General features: G+C 46.4%; 1 protein-coding gene and 1 pseudogene across 1 annotated transcript; one reads left to right on the forward strand and one right to left on the reverse strand.

Moving 5' to 3' along the window:
- Positions 1–2,626: 2,626 nt before the first annotated feature.
- On the forward strand, positions 2,627–5,380 carry LOC136522828 (serine/threonine-protein kinase SAPK10). The gene is made up of 8 exons (XM_066516631.1): positions 2,627–3,057; positions 3,162–3,338; positions 3,466–3,519; positions 3,643–3,735; positions 4,034–4,126; positions 4,307–4,411; positions 4,497–4,595; positions 4,676–5,380. Exons 1-8 carry the CDS (start codon positions 2,881–2,883, stop codon positions 4,964–4,966), a joined length of 1,089 nt encoding a protein of 362 aa, XP_066372728.1. The 5' UTR covers positions 2,627–2,880; the 3' UTR covers positions 4,967–5,380.
- A 524-nt stretch (positions 5,381–5,904) lies between these two features.
- Positions 5,905–15,784, reverse strand: part of LOC136536427 (serpin-ZXA-like) — a 31,671-nt pseudogene continuing 21,791 nt past the window's right edge.

Consider the following 15,784-nt stretch of genomic DNA (forward strand, 5'->3'; position numbering starts at 1 on the left):
CCATTACTTGGAAGAAGACCAGGCAGGCCTAAAGTGGTAAGGATAAGAGGTTGCTTGGAAAAAATAGTACAAAGAAGAAAGTGAAATGTCGAAGGTGTGGAGATTTTGGACACTTTGCTAAGACATGTAAGGAACCTGAGATGGGACCTGATGGTGAGACTGCTGCTGCACTGAATAAAAAGTAAGACTTGTATTGTTTTCATTTTGTATCTGTTTACTAAATAGTGGTATCAAAAATAATTTGTTTGAACTAATGATGCAGGAAGAGGCCGGCTGAAGAAGAAGCTGGACCATCTCAAGTGAAGAAGAAGAAGTCAGCTTCAGCTAAGAACAAGAAGACAGCTAAGAAGAAGAAAACACCAGTCAAGAAAAAACTAATGAAAAAGGCTGCAACTCCACCTGCTAAGGTTGTTAGAGGTCTAATGGATATGCTGAATAATGAGCAGTAATCTACCTATAGCTTATTTTATGACTTGGATGTATTTTGTGACTTAGGAGTCTATGATGTAAATGGCCTTTGTGGCCTATATGGCCTTTGGACCTGAACAAGCGCTTTTGTAATATGAGAATAGCCTGAGTGCTGTAACCTGCTATGCTTTTGTAGTGCCCTTGTTAATGCTTGTGCTATGTAAGCTGAATGGTATGTCGGAGTAATGGTTGCAAACTCTGTAATTTCATTGCTTCCAAGTAATGAAATTGCTTTTGTAGAGCCCTTGTTGGCTATTTGTATGAAATGTTCAGGGACACTTGAAATGTAATGAGATGGTTGCCAGCATTGTAGAACTGTCTTATGTGCAATGACATTGCATTGGCGCTGCTTGTATCTACATCTACATTTTTCTGTGATGGTTGCCAGCATGCAGTTAGCTCAATCTGAACATATACTGAAATGCATGTATAGGGCCTCTGTTGTGTGTTTGAGCTATTCCATGATATACTTGCTTGAAGTGTGAAGTATTTGTTCATTTTACCTGTACTTCTATTACCATACAATTTTTTCTACAGCCTAAGAGAATGTCTTAATATTTTCTGGTGATATGAAACATGTATTGCAATTAACCACATATATGTAAGAGTGAGGCATAAAACACATAGCCATAAAAGACCATTTAGTTTTCCATTGCAGAGTTGCAACTGTGGCACTGGTACATATGTTTTGGTGCCATTCTACAATGTTATGGTGCATCTATGCAATGGCAAAGGCGAACAACAGCAACAGCATCTTGCTGAAGCAAGAAGCACAAGCATAGGCGCAACCTCAGATCCTGGTTCAAGCTCAAGCACACGGAGATATGCAAGCTAATCGATCACTAATTCTCATTTCATCAGATATTTGGTACCCATTTCAATTCATATCATACATTCATTTCATTACGATTCTGGAAACATACAACCACACACACACAACCCAAACATACACACACACTCCTTCCTAACAGAAACTGCTACAATCAGTTCACTTCCACATTGCAGCCACAAGCAAACCAAGCAGAACACCGACAAATCCTACAAAGACAACGGCTACAAAAGAAGAATCAAGCACAATCTGCATGTTCTTGTTGTCGACTTTAGGCTTCACTGTAGGCATGTTCTTGTTGTCGACTTTAGACTTCACTGCAGGCATCACCTCAACATGTAGCATCTTTATTTTTCAAACCTCTGCTACAACACTATCCAGTGTTTGCTTCACTAGTTCCAATTCTTCCTTCAAATCGGCGCAACAAACACCAGCTGCATCCTTCACTGACTGCACCCTCCGTTCCTCTATTTCCAAGGCCATATACTCCTTCACAGAGCGGATGTATGGGCAGGTACTATCATCATCCCGCAATCGAAACAAAGGGCATAAATCAGAGATGAATCAACACACAGCGAGCACAACAATATAAAATATCATAACCTTTATGTTGTACGGGCACTTGAGGTACCACTCGCCCTTTGTCGCCGGTTACTTGCTCTGGATGCGGACCAAAGTAACATGGCAAAAGGGGCACTCCCTTCTACCGCTGGCCGTCGAGCTCGAGCCACTAGAAGTTGCCTTCATGGTGCTGCGACTCCACTTCCCGGCCATGGCTTCAAAGTTGGGCGCCGCCATCGAACCGGCGGTGGCCGTGCTAGACTACTCTGTCGTGGGCTGCGACGTCGGCTAAGGCGGGGGGGGGGGTTGGATGCTGGCTATATTCTAGGGTTAGGGTTCTTGGAGGAGGGGAACGGAGAAGGATGAGCGTAGGTCGCCGTCGCAGCTCCGCAGGTCTCCGGCGACGGCTACAGTCTAGGGTTAGGGTTCTTAGGGAAAGGAATAGGAAGACGGAGAGGAGCACGGGTGGGGGATGGATTGAACGGGAGAGAGGGTGCGGCGGCTTGTAACACGCAAGAAGGGCATCGATGTCCATACGGAAGTCACGTACGCCTTCCTCGACCTGACAGTGGGCCCGAGCTGTTCACATATGTAGACAATGGTCAGCACTAGCAACATCTAGAATTATAATGACATATTTTAGAATACCCGAATTGTAATGGCATTTATCCAACTTTGAAGAATTGTAATGGCTTCTATAAAAAAAAACCATAAAAAAAGGCAGCGAGCGAGGTGGGGAAAAAAGGGCGAGGTGAGAGAGAGAGAGAAGACGAGGCAGGGATCACGAGGTGTGCTTCCTCCTCCGCCCAATCGGGCCCAACCAAATCCGCCAGCGCCGCCTCCTTTATACTCCCTCCCACCTCTTTCCCAGAGCTAAAAGGGCGGGAGAGGCTCGCTTCGCTTCTTGGATCGCGGGGGGTCACGGGACGCGCGCCGCGGGCCGGTACGCTGCTGGTGGACTGCTCGACCCTTGCCTACCAGCTGCTGCTTTGGCTGGCGCCGGCGAGAGAAGGACGACGGCGATGGACCGGGCGGCGCTCACCGTGGGGCCGGGGATGGACATGCCCATAATGCACGACGGCGACCGCTACGAGCTCGTCCGCGACATCGGCTCCGGCAACTTCGGCGTCGCGCGCCTCATGCGCAACCGCGCCGACGGCCAGCTCGTCGCCGTCAAGTACATCGAGCGAGGCGAGAAGGTTGGTTTTCACTAGCACTTGCTGCTGTGCCTTGCACTCTTTGTTCGCCTGCCTGCCTACCTGCCTCTCCAACACCAGCATCATCAACCACCCACCCACTGCAGATTGACGAGAACGTGCAGCGGGAGATCATCAACCACCGCTCCCTGCGCCACCCCAACATCATCCGCTTCAAGGAGGTCATCCTCACCCCGACGCACCTCGCCATCGTCATGGAGTACGCCTCCGGCGGGGAGCTCTTCGAGCGCATCTGCAACGCCGGCAGATTCAGCGAGGACGAGGTCCATCTCTTTCCTCTTCTCTCGCTCTCATCAACCCTGCTTGTCACTCGTGCTGTCTGTCTTCTGTACTAGTATTGCCACTCCTACCTGTCCTGTACAAACATGGTTGACTCAAAGCTCCTTTCAGGCGCGTTTCTTTTTCCAGCAACTCATATCAGGGGTCAGCTACTGCCACTCCATGGTACCACTACTCTTTATTTTCTTCCCTTCCAATATTATTACCAAATATAGCAGGTGGATCTTAGTACTGAACTGGTCTGGTCTGTTTAAAATTGCTGTGTTCTCTGCCTACCTCTTTGTCAAGCAAGTATGCCATCGTGACTTGAAGCTAGAGAACACCCTGTTGGACGGGAGCACCGCGCCTCGCCTCAAGATATGTGATTTCGGCTACTCAAAGGTACCGCTAGATGCTCACTCTGTTTATTTACGAATTTAGTGGGGAAATGAAATGCAGATGCAATTAATAGGGCACACTTTACCCTGTTATAATATACGTACCAAATGAGGAGTAAGACTATTAATAACTGTAATTAGCAGCCCATGACCTAGTCAAGAATAAATTAACTGAATCATCTGCTTATAATTCAGTACATATTGTTAGCTGGTGCCTTTCAAAAAGAAAAAAAAATTGTCATCTTGTGGGAATTTTGTCTCCTTAAACTGTTGCTCTGCTTATAACTCTTTTTGCATTGCAGTCATCAGTTCTACACTCTCAGCCCAAATCTACAGTGGGAACTCCTGCATACATTGCTCCTGAGGTTCTTCTGAAGAAGGAATACGATGGAAAGGTATTGTCCTGCATACATCCGAAATCTACACTTCCCATGCTGTTTCTATGAATACGCACGAGCAACATGTTTATGTGGCAAAGCATTTATACATGCATGGTGTATAGCTATGTACTGTAGGGAACTATGTTGGAAGGTTGGAATTTAAATCAGTCACTAACTCTTTGTTACTGAACCAAGGTTGCTGATGTGTGGTCATGCGGAGTGACCCTTTATGTGATGCTGGTTGGTGCATATCCATTTGAGGACCCAGATGAACCTAAGAATTTCAGGAAGACAATTCAGGTTTCCTTTGCAGCCGTATTTACACTTCAGAATTTCTGAATTGGCTGCCCATTTTGACTAAACACTGACGAGATCTGTTTGGCAGAGAATATTGGGTGTGCAGTACTCAATTCCAGACTATGTCCACATATCTCCAGAATGCCAAGATCTTATTTCTAGGATTTTTGTCGCCAACCCAGCCACTGTGAGTACTTCTGGCTTTATAATGTTTCATTATCTTCTGCACATGTTTGCTTTGAACAAATCACTGACATTGCGATACAGAGGATCACCATCCCAGAGATAAGAAACCATCCTTGGTTCTTGAAGAACCTCCCAGCTGACCTAATGGGTGACAGCACAATGAGCAAGCAGTATGAGGAGCCCGAACAACCGATGCAGAGCATGGATGAGATCATGCAGATCCTGGCTGAGGCGACCATTCCAGCAGCTGGTTCCCGTGGGCTCAACCAGTTCCTGAACGATGGCCTTGACCTCGATGATGACATGGAGGACCTAGACTCAGATGCCGATCTTGACCTGGAAAGCAGTGGGGAGATCGTTTATGCTATGTGACAGCATCGAATACTCAGCAACGAGGCAATGTGTATCATCAACCGCGCTCAGATGGTTTTGTTGCGTCGCAGGTTACCAAGATAAATAGTGGGACGAAAAGGGGTGTGTGCTGCTGGTAGTTGTATTGTACTTGCAGGTATCTGCTAGCAGATGCTGCTCACGCCTGATGCCGTGATGCCCCTTTTTATCACCCTGTTGTGTTTGGCTGTTGTTTGGTGCACCTCCAGTGTTTTACAACAGTTTAGCCCTTTGGAATTGCTACTACTAGAACCTCGTTCATCTGAGAAGACCCTTTGTTTCTGCATCCCCAACTAAGGGACAGCGATGTACTTGTATTATTATTGTTACACTGTGTTTGTATCATATTATTTGGTGTAGGAAAATAAAGAAACTCCATTGCCCGTTCTCTTTTCATTTCATCCGTATCTCACAATCTTTGGAGAACCCGCTGGAGATCTTTCTCAGATTTGGTGTCTTTTGACTTCTGTATCTCACGGCTGAATCACAAAGGCACTATCTTTGAAACGCCTGTCACCTATTTAAATGTTTATTATAGATTTAGTGGTTGTACGCATTCATAGTTGGTATAAAGAATGGAATACTGTAATCCAACTAAGATAAAAAAAAATCTATTTCTTTATTCACCTTCAGTGAATTTTGCTGAGCAGCTCCTGTACCTGGCATAATAGAAGATTCACATACGAAATACAAAAGAAAAAAGATGGTAAACTGGACCGGATGAGCTTCTGTACCTTATATTTCATCAAAGAACTTAACCAACATGTCTCATCTGAATAGTAAACAGGAACCATGTATATTGATTATTACAGTGTATCATCGCACAACCTTGCATACATCGATCAAGCCACTTATTTATGCATACACTCGATCAAATATCGCAATGCTGTACTCAGCATGCAACGGATGGGATCGCACAAAGGCAGCAGTTCAGAACTATGGTCTGCCTCTATGGAGCAAGCAGGGGATTCACCACATGACCGACGAACAGCAGCACACCAGTTGTGTCTTCACGAATCAGGAACAGGAAAGGGTGATCCGCGATGAAATCCGTGGGCATCCTGAATGAACAGAGCATAACCACTACAGCAGATGCGGCGGCGGCCTCCGTTCCTTCCTCCTTTACTTCGACAAACGACTTGTGGAAAATGGATGAAACACACAGGTTCTGTTTCTGTCCTGCTGGCAAATGAACCAACTCTGACAGATCTGCTTCTGAGCTAAATGGTAGCTCAACCCCCAATCCTTTTAGCAAATCGGTTGCTTCGAACCCAAAGGATAACTTGAACTTGGGGACTTTGAACTGCCCAACCGGAACCTTCCTCGTCGGGACATGCTCCTCCATGAACTCGGGCTCAGAGCTCAATTTTTCAGCCAAGCTCCAGAGTCCATCTCGTGCTTCTGGAAGAAGTATGTACATGGAGAACTGCCTCTTATCCTCACCTCGTTGGTAAGGGAGCTTAATCACCTTAAAGTTGTCGTAAGACGCAATATATTGATCCTTTCTGCTGGACATGAAAGGTGCTTGAACTGAGCCCCCATCAAGAAGGAGGAACACACCGTCTTTTGTCAGAGATGCGTCGAACTTCTCAGTCCAAGCTCCTTTGAAATAGAATGCATTGCCAAGAACCAGCCTGGTGGTCTGATCAACAGATCCCGGTGGCAGCAGCTCTTTGATTAGACCTGAGGCACTTTCTCTACCCAGGAGTTCACTTCACCAGCAACTTGTGCTGCCTGGCAAAAAAGAGAAAAAAAATACAGAATCTAAATTACAGTTTATATTATACACTGTGTAACAGATCAAGGCACATCAACTAACGGGTACAAATATCAAATCACAAAGCAACAAATGCATAGTCCGATGATATAAGATATGCATCAGAAAGCATGCATCATATTGGCAGGGCCGTCTCAACAATTTCTAGGGCTCTTGGGCAAACAAGACAATGAAGTCCCGGCTATCTAATATTTTAATATCACGAGATTGAACTATATAGTACTACTGGTAATAAGAGTTAACTCGCAAAATATAGTTTGTTAAAAAACGACAATACATCAAAGAAGCTTAAAGAACAGTGAAATCCATGAAATGACTTAAAATTTAAAACAAATTATGGGCAGCCTGCTGCCTGTGGCATGTCCATAAGTTCCTTGATGAATTAAATAATTAAACTAATAGATCAACAATTCGCTGCACTATCGCTTGATGCCTGTATGTATTGGATTGCAAGGTAAAAAAGAAACTGAAGTTTTCAGATCGAACAAACAATAAATACTGATGAACTGAAACCATAATCACTTACCGCAGAGAGTCGGGGACAGGGATGAAGGGACTGTAGCGCAGCTGGGTTAGTGGGCGCCTGCTGGGATCACGGGATTCCAGATTACGGAAATCGGGATTTCAGGATTTGGGAACGCCGGAACAGCCGCCACGGCGCAACAGCACGCATGCTTTGACGCGGAGTCGCGAATAGGAAAGGGTTGCCACGTAGAGCCGCAGACTGAACTGGACGTGACCGTATGGAGCCAAATACATGTACTACATATACGTATACTCATGGGCCCCTAGTGCCATGGGCCCCCGGGCGTCGCCCTGCCTGCCCTCCCCCATGGGACGGGCCTGCATATTGGCATCAAAAGAAACTAATGATACTTCCATAGTTCTAGAAAACCATAATGATCATATTACTCAACAGTGACCACAAACATTTTTAATACAATAGTGAACCAATTCCTAGCACTGAGGAGTCCCCGTGCATAATCATCGCCAGCTATGCACGGGGACTCCTCGGTCCGAACTTGACTAAATATTTTTCAGTCCAAATTCACATACAACAAGTAAAATTTCTGAAAGAGACACCTATGTAGGACAGTAGGAGTAGTATGTAACTGCACCCTTTAACTCTTCAATACAGAGACATGCTAATAATACTCCCAGTGTCAACTAAGGATTTTCTACGGTCTCAACTGTAGGTATTATAGATTAAACAGAAATGAACCAATTCCTAGCATGATTGTAGAAATTGCAATTGCCGACAAAAGATGCTCGGCAGTCCTCCGAGGGGTATCCCACGAAGATAGATTGATCGGTGGAGGTGCGCGTGATAGGAACCGGACGGTGACACAAGGCGTAGAGACAGCGATTTAGACAAGTTCGGGCCATCCGATCGACATAATACCCTACGTCCTATGTCTTTGGTGTATTATATTGAGATGTAGTAGCTGTCGTCTAGGGGACCCCTACCTCTCCTTATATACTTTGGAGGGGTATGGTTACAAGAAAAGTATCATATTTGGTACTATATAATATCTTGCGATGCATGTCAACCAGTGCCGTGCACGCCTTGATCTTGTGGGCTGGGCCACCTCTGATGGCACGGCTCATGTGGTCTGCCGTGGGTATCCGGGGTCGTACCCCCCACAGCTAGTCCCTGAGCGCCTTGTATCTGTTGTACGATGCCGTCTTGAGCTTGTCCGAGCGGGTGCGAACAAAACCGAGCAGTCAAACTCATGGTCCGACCACCGTGTTGAGTTGCCGAGCAGTTGTGAACCGTCGCCGAGCAGCGTGAACCGTCGCCGAGCAGCTGTGAACCGTCGCCGAGCAGCGTGAACCGTCGCCGAGCAGCGTATCCCAAGTTAGGCTTGCCATAAGGATGTAAGGAGCTCAAGATAAAATTTAAAAATTCTTCCACTTAGGAGAAGTGTAGCCACTTAGACTCTGTCAATAAGGAGGTTAAATCAATAAATAAGCACTACATTCACCGCCAGGGGAAGTGTAGCCACTTAGTCCCCGAGTCTGCTAGAAGATGAAGAATGAATCTTGTAGCAGGGTCAAAGAAAAAAAGTCTGAAAGCTTGCGACGTCATCTGACATGCGCGTATCAAGACCCCAGACGTGTTGCCCAAGATCAGCACCTTGATCCGAACAGCATGGAGCAGCTTGATAGCACACTGATGAGACATAACAAGATCCGACCATCAAGGGAGTCCTCAGTGTAGCTGGTGATATCCGAGCACCGAGAAGTCCCCGGCGTAGCTGGCGATGTCTGAGCACCGAGGAGTCCCCGGCATAGCTGGCGATGTCTGAGCACCAAGGATTCCCCCGTGTAGCTGGCGATGTCCGAGCACCGAGGAGTGTCCAGCGTAGCTGGCGATGCCCGAGCACCGAGAAGTCCCCGTGCGTAGCTGGCGATATCCGAGCACCGAGGAGTCCCCACGCGTAGCTGGTGATATCCGAGCACCGAGGAGTCCCCGTGCGTAGCTGGCGATGTCCAAGCACCGAGGAGTCCCCGTGCATAGCTGACGATGAAGCACGAGCGATGAATAGTCCAGTCAACTGGTCGGCGGCAAAGTGAGCATCGAGTCCAAGCGATCGACGAACAGTCCGATCAACTGGTCGGCGACGAAGTCCATGAACCTAGCGGTCCGACTAGTTGATCGGTGGAGAAGTCCGAGCACCAGGTGGTCTGATCACTTGGATGATGATCCTACAATACAAATATGAGTACATGATGTAAAATATATGAACTCCGAAGAAGAACCAGCAATGGTGATGAAATAGCATATGCAGCTCGGCGATCAGTTGGTGTGAAGATGTATTTATATTTAATATAAACCACCCGACCAGTTAGTGTGTAGCTGAGTCTCCAGTTCTAGCTAGCCTGTTAACCATAACACGGAGCGTAGAGGCCGTGTGTGTGTAGGAAGAACAAAGCGTCGCTAAGGAGCCGCTGCCAACCACCCATAATGCATAGGGCAAACGCTCGTGCACGTGTAGGGAGGAGCCGGAGACAGGGCCGTCTCTGGGGACATCCGAGCATCAACATGACTATTCAAGGATTCGCCTTAGACTTAGATGTATGTCTTTTTTAAGACGGTATACATGAAAGAAAAATCGTTTAAAGAGCAAACATGTAGAAAACAACTCGGAGAAACATTATGATGATATATGAAGATTGGAGAATATTTAGAAAAATATTAAAACGTGACTTAGCTTTAGACAGAATGTCTGGTCGGCGGTGTATGGTGTTATCTGGTTGGCGACGCGGGTAGCTCGCTTAGCGGCTCGCTTGATGGCTGGAACGAAGTTGATCCCATGTTGGAGTAGGACAGACGCAGTAGAAGCTTGGTGGTGTCAATCCGTGTATGAAGACATGCGCCATGATTGTCGAAGGATGTCGACGTGATCCGCCGAGTTGCCGCAAAGATTGTTGATCTTGAGGTATGCCATCTGGTTCGTCAGGGATCAGCGCGCACGAGCCCCATGGTGGGCGTCAACTATCGACAAAAGATGCTCGGTAGTCCTCCGAGGGGTATCCCACAAAGGTAGATTAATCGGTGGAGGTGCACGTGGTAGAAACCGGATGGTGACATAAGGCATAGAGACAACGATTTAGACAGGTTCGGACCGTCTGATCGACATAATACCCTATGTCCTATGTCTTTGGTGTATTGTATTGAATATGGGATGTATGTAGATGTCAACTAGGCGACCCCTGCCTCTCCTTATATACTCTGGAGGGGTAGGGTTACAAGGAAAGTATCCTATTTGGTACTATACAATATCATGCGGTGCACATCGACCAGTGCCGTGCATGTCTTGATCTTGTGGGCTAGGCCACCTATGATGGTGCGGCCCATGTCTTGTCTTATGGATACCAGGGGTCATATCCCCCATAGCTAGTCCTCGAGCACCTTGTATCCTTTGAACAACGTTGTCTTAAACAAGTTCGAGCACTTTGACGTGAAGCCGATCAGTTTAACTGGTGATTCGAGTAGTGGAAGCCGAAACCGACTAGTTTAACTGGTGACCTAGGCGGTGAAGGTCGAAGCCGACCAGTTTAACTGGTGACCTGGGTGGTGAAGGTTGAAGCCGACCAGTTTAACTGGTGACCTGGATGGTGAAAGTCAGTGACGACCAGTTTAATTGGTTAGGAGACCTCAGACTTAGCCAAGTAAGGCTTCCTAGAAGGGTGTAAGGGGCTCAAGATAAAATTTGAAAATTCTTCCACTTAGGAAAAGTGTAGCCACTTAGACTCTATCAATAAGGAGGGTAAATCAAGAAATAAGCACTACATTCACCGCTAGGTGAAGTGTAGCCACTTAGTCCCCGAGCCTATTGGAAGATGAAGAATGAATCTTGTAGCAGGGTCAAAGAAAAGAAGTCTGAAAGCTTGCCGATGTCATTCGACATGCGTGTATCAAGATCCTAGACTTGTTGTCCAAGATAATCACCCTGATCTGAACAACATGGAGTAGCTTGATAGCACACCAATGAGACGTAACAAGATCCAAGCACCAAAGGAGTCCCCAGCTTAGCTGGCGATGCTTGCATGAAGAATCCGACCACCAAGGGAGTCCTTAGCTTAGCTGGCGATGCTTGCATGAAGAATCCGAACACTGAGGAGTCCCCAGCGTAGCTGGCGATGTTCGAGCACCGAGAAGTCCCCGACGTAGCTTGTGATGTCCGAGCACCGAGGAGTCCTTGGTGTAGCTGGCGATGTCCGAGCACCGAGGAGTCCTCGACGTAGCTGGCGATGAAGCACGAGTGATGAACAGTCCGGTCAACTAGTCGGCGGCGAAGTGAGCATTGAGTAGAAGCGACCGACAAACAGTCCAATCAACTAGTCGGCGACGAAGTCCATGAACCTAGCAGTCTGACCAGTTGATCAGTGGAGAAGTTTGAGCACGAGGTGGTCCGATCACCTGAATGATGATCCTACAATACAAATATGTAGAATGGGTAGTATGTGATGTAAAAATATATGAACTCCAAAGAAGAATCAGCAATGGTGATGAAATAGCGTATGCAACTCGGTGATCAATTGGTGTGAAGATGTTTTTATATTTAATACAAACCACCCGACCAGTTAGTGTGTAGCTGAGTCTCCAACCCTAACTAGCCTGTTAACCATAACGCGGAGCATGGAGCCTGTATGCGTGTAGGAAGAACAAAGCATTTCTAAGGAGCCACTGCTGACCACCCGTAATGCAGAGGGCAGACGCTCATGCACGTGTAGGGAGAAGCCGGAGACAAGGCCGTCTCTGGACACATCCAAGCATCAATATGACTGTTCGGGGATTTGCCTTATGCTTAGCTGCATGTCATCTTTAAGATGGTATACATGAAAGAAAATTGTTTGCAGAGCAAACATGGAGAAAATAGCTCGGAGAAACATTATGGCGATATACGAAGATTGGAGAGTATTTAAAAGAATATTAAAGCGTGACTTAGCTTTAGACAGAACATCTGGTCGGTGGCGTATGGCATTATCTAGTCGGTGTTGATGAAGTTGCCCGGCGCTCGAGTTTTCTAAACTATTGTCATGGCGGTGGTCGCGGTTGTAACGGCATCGTTCTTTGCGGCGATCATCATTGCGACGTAGCAGGTGGTTGGAGTAAGTAGTCCAGGCGACTCACTTAGTGACTTGCTTGATGGCTTGAATGGCTCGCTTGGCAGCTTGGATGGGCTTGATCTCATGTTGGAGCCATAGTTGGACGAGTACGCGTAGATGTAGTCGAACTTGGTCAAGGGGTGAAGCGTCGATCAATCTGCTTGAAGTTCAATCCGTACGTGGGATGCATGTGCCCATGCACGGAAGGCTAACTTAGTTGTCTTGCATGCCTTGATGTGTATGTGCTCTTGTTTGCTAGTTGAGCATGACTTGTACTTGATATCATCTTGTATGGTGCTGCGTGGTGTCGTTGCCGATGCCATCAAATCAGGACCGCATGGAGACGCTCTGGGTCACTGGCTTTGCTTTTTCGGTAGACACTTGCCGATCTGATCTAGCAGGAAGGCTCACACGGGAAGCATGACGAGTCCCACTATAGGTTGTAGTCACTGTTGCCAAAGGGCGTTGTCGCAAACATCATTGATCTTGAGATCCCATCTGGTTCGCCATGGATCAGCACGCACACTCCCCACGATGGGTGCCACTGTTCGACCAGTTAGTGTGTAGCTGAGTCTCTAGCCCTAGCTAGCCTATTAACCATAACGTGGAGTGCGGAGCCCGTGTGCATGTAGGAAGAACAAAGCATCACTAAGGAGCCACTGCCGACCACCCATAACGCAAAGGGTAGACACTCGTGCACGTGTAGGGAGGAGCCAGAGACAGGGCCGTCTCTGGGGACATCCGAGCGTCAACATGACTGTTCGGGGGTTCACCTTAGACTTAGTTGTATGTCATCTTTAAAATAGTATACATAAAAGAAAATTATTTGGAGAGCAAACATGGAGAAAATAGCTTGCAGAAACATTATGGCGATATACGAAGATCGGAGAATATTTAGAAAAATATTACAGCGTGACTTAGCTTTATTGATGTCGAGTGGAGTAGAGGAGCCAGCAAGTCATGATGTCTGAGTAGATAGATGCGGCATGAATGGCTCGCTTGATGGCTTGGACAGCTCGCTTGCTACTCGATGGAGGCTTGATCGGCTCATGCTTGTATGTAGCCGGATCTCCCAAAAGCACCGAGTATAGCCAAAGAAATAATTCGGCGTATACACACGTGCACGAGTATGCCCGTACTAATTTGATTAGCATGCATGGTGTACAGATTCCTTCATTGTTTGCTTATCGCTGCTTGTTAGCTGGATCTAGCACCTTCTTGTACTCGCCCGATGCCTTCACCAAGTTAATGGAAACCTGCTGGCCCCACCTTAATCGGAGTAGATGTCGGGTTCGATTGTTGCATGACCACATGAGTCTTCGATCTGGGCTGTTGGTCTTCGCACGACGACTTGAGTTCGGCAGCAAATCTCCATGTAGATGTCGCAGGCAAGATGAAAGTCGATCTCGCCAGGACGTAAGTTTTCAAATCCTATCTGGTTTGTCATGGAATCAGCACGCACACACCCCACGGTGGGCACCAATTATCGACAAAAGATGCTCAGTAGTCCTCTGAGGGATATCCCATGAAGGTAGATTGATTAGTGGAGGTGCGCGTGATAGAAACCGGATGGTGACACAAGGCGCAGAGATAGCAATTTAGACAGGTTTGTGTCGTCTGATCGACATAATACCCTACGTCCTCTGTCTTTGGTGTATTGTATTGAATGTGGTGATAAGGATATGACACCCATGTATATGACTATGTTTGGCGCATGGTATGGAGGGGTAGGAGGCCAGCAAGGGTGTCCAAGTCAAGAAGGAGGCCCGAGGCTAATTCGGTTCGAGTCCCTGTGGTGGAGGCCCAAAGCAACTCAAGTTTGAGTCTGGCTTGGCCTCCAGGACCAGTCTACCTTAAACTGGTCACCCAGGACGCATTCGGACTTTGTTTTCAACGATCCACATATGGTTGGAAAGATAATTTGATAAGGAAGACAATACATGTGGTCTCACATCAAAAGACTTTCGGAATCAATAGGAATCATTGAAACAAGTCAGCATTCAAAATCTACTAGGGTGCTGCGACACCGTCTTTTGGTCCGTTGGACCGTGTATCGTGTTTGGGCCCATTAGGGGCACATCCAGGGGGTAACACCCAAGACTCTATAAATAGAAGCCATCGCTCTCCTTAGGATTTGGGTTTTGTTTAGTTCTTAATTTCCTCGTGAAACAGACATCGTTTTGCTACAACTGTGCCGCCAAGGCTGCTTGCTGTGAACCAGGGCCTCAGTTCTTAATCTTGTTCGCCTGTGGCGATTAGTCTTTTTGAATAAAGACTTGAACTCCTTCTCATTATCATAAGCCTCATATATATTTGCAATTTTAGATTGTGTTCATTCCATTCTTGCTTGTGTTCTCAATTCGCTTGCAGGAAAGCCTTTTTGGCGAGGTCAATCGCGTTCGCGTGGTTGATAACCAACGGAGCAGTTGTGTAACAGTTGTGGGGGTCCGAATCAGTCTTGGTTTGAAGCCTAGATCATGAACATCAAGTCTCCACCAATTGACGCTATCATACCTCTTGGAAGATCGGGCCTAGTCTACATCAAGTGGTATCAGAGCCCTTGTTGTCCGTTAGGTATAACTTTGTTTTCCCCTTTAGATTGTTACTGTTTTTGCATTAGCTATAGTCCACAAAAAGCCAAAAAAATATACACCGCCACATATTCCCTGTCCTATAGCCTTGTTGTGCCGTGCGATTTTGTCTCTGTTTCACGTTGTTGAGTTTGTGTCCTAGGGCAAGTTCTGGTTGCTGGTTTTAGATCGTTTTTAGTCCAGTTTGTATTTTTCCCTTTGTTTTTTATTATAATCCGTGAACACCTTCAAGTCTTGCTGTATTTCCTTTATATCCATCAAATCCTAATCCATGCTATCTAATTTGTTACACTTGTCTTCATTGTTTCCATCAAATCCTTGCTGCCGTGACCAATTTTGCGCGCATTGTTCCCGTCTTGTCCTCTAATTCGGAGTCAGTTCGTAAAACTGGTCTAGTTTTCGCATACGAACTCGGATTTCGACGTTCCATATATCAAAATTGATTAGAAAAAAATTTCAGATCCATCCGCCCCTGCCTTGTCAGGTTTGGAAATTTTTATTTTGACCAAAAACTGGTCACAAGATCCACTTTTTGTGGTCATAAGCTTTTTGTGGATTTTGAGCGCATCTTCTGAAATTTCCACATGCCACGCCTTTCACTTGTTTAAGCTCATATTTTTTGTGGTTACTTCTTTTATGCTCCTAAGTGAAGGAAAAATATAAAAAAAATAAAAAAGTCAAAGAATCCCAAAAAAAACAACGACAGCCCAAAAATAGAGAAAAGAGGGGCTAAAGTGGAATAGGAGAACATAGATAGCGCCATTTGAGCTATGTTTGCGTGTGCTGATTTCTGCCTTGTTCTTAATCATATTCCTG

Source organism: Miscanthus floridulus, chromosome 2 (assembly GCF_019320115.1).
Source record: "Miscanthus floridulus cultivar M001 chromosome 2, ASM1932011v1, whole genome shotgun sequence".
NCBI classification, from domain to species: Eukaryota; Viridiplantae; Streptophyta; class Magnoliopsida; order Poales; family Poaceae; genus Miscanthus; species Miscanthus floridulus.